Source organism: Acanthisitta chloris, unplaced genomic scaffold (assembly GCF_000695815.1).
Source record: "Acanthisitta chloris isolate BGI_N310 unplaced genomic scaffold, ASM69581v1 scaffold9107, whole genome shotgun sequence".
Lineage (NCBI taxonomy): Eukaryota > Metazoa > Chordata > Aves > Passeriformes > Acanthisittidae > Acanthisitta > Acanthisitta chloris.
In genome coordinates this window covers 1-5,177 of record NW_008680935.1, presented here as the reverse complement: position 1 = coordinate 5,177, position 5,177 = coordinate 1, and the positions used below count along the sequence as shown (strand labels likewise).

Here is a 5,177-nt window from a genome sequence, read left to right as displayed (position 1 = left end):
AGCAGGATCTGAGAAATTAGGATGGAGTTCTTTTTGCATCCCTGCATCTTAAAAAACCACTCATGGCAGGATTTATCTAAACAAAGCACTCAAATGATGTTTGTTGCCTTCCTGTAAAGTGCTGAAGGGAAATTAGGGTTAGAGGGAAATTCTGGTCCTGCTTTCCCTGATATTATGTTTGAAAAATGAGCATGCTATAGACAGACGATAGATTTGCTTGAGAATATGAATTGTTTATACCTTCTGAAATGTATATTGTAGTGAATGATTTCAAAAGCTAAGACATTTTCAGTTTCCATTAACCACTACAAAAAAAAATCTCAGTTGCATAATGTATGAAAGTATACATTATATTTACGCACACAGACATAAACCACATATATTTTTATATATATACATAAAAAGCTGTGCTCACACACATATTTAGAGGTGCAGACTATCCAACAGATATATAGGCACTTTATCCCATTCTGTTCCCAAGTTTACAGTCCTTTTCTCCTGCTCAGATAGTGTGGCAAAATGATATATCACAGTGGAGTATTCAAGTATGCCATTAAAGTATACAATTTGGGATCGTGTACTAGAGTTATTTTCCCTGAGATTTGGTCCTATTTTAAAAGTAAAGAGTCCACAAAAAATCACTCTTTTCCACTAATAATTTTATTTCTAATTTTGAGATCCTAGCCCAACAGTCAGTGGAGAGTATAACTTGTATAATGTATTCATATCACAGTTTAGAGCCTTATCAAGTAACACAAATATCTGATTCATCAATGTCATAAAAAAAGCTACTCACATGCAAACTGAAGAACAGCCTCTCTGCTTAAAATGCTGCCAAACGTGTTGGTAGTTAAACACTGATACTGTCCAGAATCCTTTGTTTCACTGGGGTTGTTGATGATCAAACTTCCTTCTATTAAACTGAAGCGATAATCACTTTCAATGTCGATTTCAGTTCCATTTCGAAGCCATCTTAGGAAAAAGAAAAATACTACCTGAGCATTTTATAGCCAAGGGAAGTTATCGGGGTTAGTATACAGAATCTGACAGACCCAGCTGTAATAAGTAGGACAGTTACTCAGATACTCCATGTAGGATCTCTGGCAAAGCTTTGCAAGGAGACATTCCAAAATATGTCTGATAAAAACCAAGTTTTTCTGAAAAAAAACCGACATTCCAAAATATGTCTGATAAAAACTAAGTTTTTCTGAAAAAAAACCAAGAAAAAAAACAAGAAAACCAAGATCTTCAACCTCTGAAATAAAGCACATTCTTTGCTTTGCCTATGCTGAATAAAATTAATGATGTCTTTTTTTTTTTCCTGATTTTGTTCCCCCAAAAAATCTAAAAGTCCACAAAGGCTTCAGACTTAAAAACTGCACAGCAGATGCATCCTTTATAACAAAAATAGGATATTTACTGTGTTCATGATAATCAAATTGTAATTCATATTCTACCATTTAAGCCTTAGGTCCAGCTGAGCTTACAGTTAGCAGAACTAACAAGAACAGAAGGTCCAGCTGAGCTTACAGTTAGCAGAACTGAGTCTGCACTGCATGAAAACAAGGAAACTTTTTTCCCGTTCTTTCAACATTTGATCGTCTGGGCCCAAGAAACAGAGAAACCTCATTTAAGTATGGAAGGCAGAAGAGCAAGGCCTGTGAAGAGCAAGAAGGTAGATTTATGTACATAGGTTCATATGAATGAAAGGAATTTGGCAATGGACAAAGGCAAAATGTATCAGCTGGATCAGTACACGCAAAATTCAGAGAAGACTGGAACAGAAGAGACTGGAATCAGCTGGTGGCTGGTCAAGGGCAATTTCTGGCTGCTACTAGGTAAATGAAAACTAAGATCAAATGAGTAGTTGGCAGACGAAATGCTAAGTTTGGGAAGTGTTTCAGAGTGAAATAAGAAGCCTGAAGAGTAAAAACAAGGATGGAAGTAAAGATTGGGCAGAAAAAGCCAGGCTGTGGGAAACACAGTGTAAAGGATCACAACAGAGCCAAAGCTTTGAATAATTCTCAAACACATATTCTTCTTTGGTTTCAGAAGTAACCTGTCTCATAATTTTACTGTTGTGTAAGGTTTGGATTTCTGCCCCATACCAGACATTGTCTGCCAAAAACCCTCACCTCTCTCATTCATCCTGAAAGACTGAAACAACCAACCCTGTAATAGTCCACAAGCTGCAAGAGAAAATATTTTATGTGGTAGACTAATAGACTCCAGCAGTCTGGAATAACCTCGTGTGACTGTGTGTAGTGTGTGTCTGTGTGTGCATGTGTGTGCAATATGTCAATTAAAGAATACCCACATACGAAGACATTTTGATTTGCTTTCGTGTCAAATTGTGTAGAACACAAAATTGTTAGAAGAATGCAAAGAAGACATAAGCAGTGTAAGCAGGTAAGGCACAGTTATTATAATGCACAGATATTTCTTTCATTTCTAGTTCACAGTCATTCTGCAACTTCAAAGTTGCCTCAGGAAATTCCCAGGAACTTACAAGCTTTGCCAGACATCAGCAAAGAACTTGGCAACATTTAGACTCCAGAGGCAACTTTAATGAAACAAAATGATTACCAATTCATCCTATCTTGTTAACATTCATGGAGACCAGATGACCCATTATGGTCTCTTTCAACGTAACTAATTCTGTGATTCTGTGAATTAGATACGGGCAGCAGAATGAAGTAGCTCTGTAAGGTAAGAATTGTCACAATTAATATGAACTGTGAAACTATTTGTCCTTTCTTTTCATGATTGGTCTTTTGATTGCAGAAGACACCTGCTTCGTTTCATGTAAGAAATGAAATGATGTTGACAATTTTTTTGTATTTGAAAGGATACTAGGGAAATGTTTGCAGGATTCGCTACATTTTTAAACAGATTCATACATAGAAGACCTAAATAGAAAAGGCATTTTTAATCTTGAACAATTTATCCATTTATTATTTTGGATGAAATCATAATGAAAGCTAACTTTTTCATACATATACTCTTGTGTATGTACATATATATACAAGAATATATGTATAAAGATATATATGCATAAAATACAAAACAATTGATCTAGAAATTATGGGAAATTTAGACAGGGAAAAAGCAAAAAATACATGTTTTGAAATTTCCAAATGAGAACTGCCACAAAATTCAGTTTGCTTTAATTAGCTTTCTTCACTTCATTTCATTTTTAGTAAACTTCAATGCAAAAACATGGATTTGGAATATGGTTGGATCTTGATGGCTGCCTGATTTTTTATCTTTGGGTCCACCCAAATGACTGTATTCCCCTCATATAATCCAAGCACATTAGAGTAAAACCAACACTGAATTGTGTAATGTTTACTTCTAGGTACCCTGACTGATCTGGGAGGACAGACAACCAAACTACAATACTACATACTACAATGAATTGTTTGCAAAAATCAGCTACATTTTTATCTGGAAGGAAAGTGACAGACACCAGTTCAAAAATATTCTAATTTGTCTTAAGCAGACAGAAATTTTTAAACACTTTTTCAACTGCCTTTTCTATCAGGAAATGATACTGACAAAAAATTTCTAGCCAGCTTATATTTGTCCTAAGTAAGATAGGACATGCAGTGTTTCACAAGCAGTGAAAACAGTACAGTGAAATGGCATCTCAGGGAATTCTGCCCCTGCCTGTAACTCAGTAACCCTGGTGAACTGTGAGATCCCACAAGAAGTTTGTGAATATCCACATTCCTCATCAAAAGGATCTCAGTTATGTTCTTCATTGTATGGTTTGTGATGTGAAAGTATGATTTGCAGAAATGCTGAGCAAAGAGACAGTTTATCTCAGGGAGTTATTCTCTCTATCAATGCATCTAGATACATTAACAACTGAAACTCAAGAAATTAAAATTTTTCATTTCAGGGTAGAGCTTAGACAAGGGGAAAAAAAGCTCTTCATAAGGAAGAACAGCATCTGAAACAATGTGAGCATTCTTCATTCTGTTAAAATGAACCAGTGTCCTAGAAAAATAAAGAATTCCTAAATCGGTTATGAACAATTTTTTGCAAATTATACAGACTAAGGAAATGAATAAAAAAAATAAAGATAACAATATTGAAATTTTTGAGTGCTTTAAATGTTCTTTTAATGTAACTTTAAATAAATACATACATTTGTACTGTCTTTGGCTAAAAATAATTCTTAGCAGCATATGCCTCACAGCCCATTTAAAATAAAAATTTCTATTGTCCAGTGCAGGACAAGGTCAGTGGTGATATGGAAATATCCTTTTTTTCTCCCTCTTTCATATGCCAAAGGTTGGGAAGTGACATAGAGAAACCTTTGCCTATATATAGATTTTCTGAGGTTAAATTCCCTGTGCATCTGTCCTGGACAATAGTATAATCCCCACAGAGTAATTTATATATCTTTTCCATTCCCTCAATGGTATTGTGTATTGGAAATGTTGTACAGACAAGTGGCAGCAACCGAAAGAGAAGTCAAACTGTGCTGTTTAAATTAGGCCTTTCAGGTCAAAGCTCTCCTTGCATGAACAGCAGTCAGGAAACTTTGTTTATGAGGCTGCTGATATCAGTTAATCTCTGGAGAGCTGAAGGAACGAATATCACAAAAGCATGTAACAGCCCAGTTTGAAAGGGACCTCAAAAGATCATTTGGTCCAATCTTTCATGGAAAATGAAGCCTAGATGAGATTATCAAACATTTTGTTCATTTGCATCTTGAAAACCTCCGGTGCTGGGGACTCTGCCATGTCCCTGAGGCAATTGTTCAGTGAATAACTGTTCTTACAGTAAAAACATTCTCTCTTATACTGAGCTGAAACGTCTCATGTATGAAATATTTTTGCCCTTCGCCTTCTCCATGTGGCTCCTTGTGAAGAGAGAATCTCTATCCTCTTTGTAGCTGCCCTTTAAAGTATGCTGAAAGCCTGTATTTGTTGATTGCATTCCACTGGGAAAACGCAAAAAAATGGTTGGATGAAGAAAGGAGATGGCATAGGTTCTCCAAAGGCAAAATTTCTATAAGTAGGTTGTCTGGGATACCTGAACATAGGATTCTCCCTTATTTTTGGTGGGAGGAGAGGGATGTGAGGAGGAATGTATGACTTTTCCCCACGGTCACATGCTGTATTTAATGGACTGATAGCAGTTTTACTGCTTGTGGAACTTATATA

At 35.9% G+C, this 5,177-nt stretch overlaps 1 protein-coding gene across 1 annotated transcript in view; it reads right to left on the bottom strand.

Moving 5' to 3' along the window:
* The window catches only part of LOC103805269 (contactin-5-like), a gene marked incomplete at both ends in the record, with an annotated part of 101,710 nt that extends 100,738 nt beyond the window's left edge, over positions 1–972 (bottom strand). Inside the window, one exon of the mRNA XM_009077909.1 lies at positions 797–972. Coding sequence (XP_009076157.1) covers positions 797–972 — 176 coding nt within the window. The remainder of the gene's footprint in view (positions 1–796) is intronic.
* Positions 973–5,177: the final 4,205 nt, after the last annotated feature.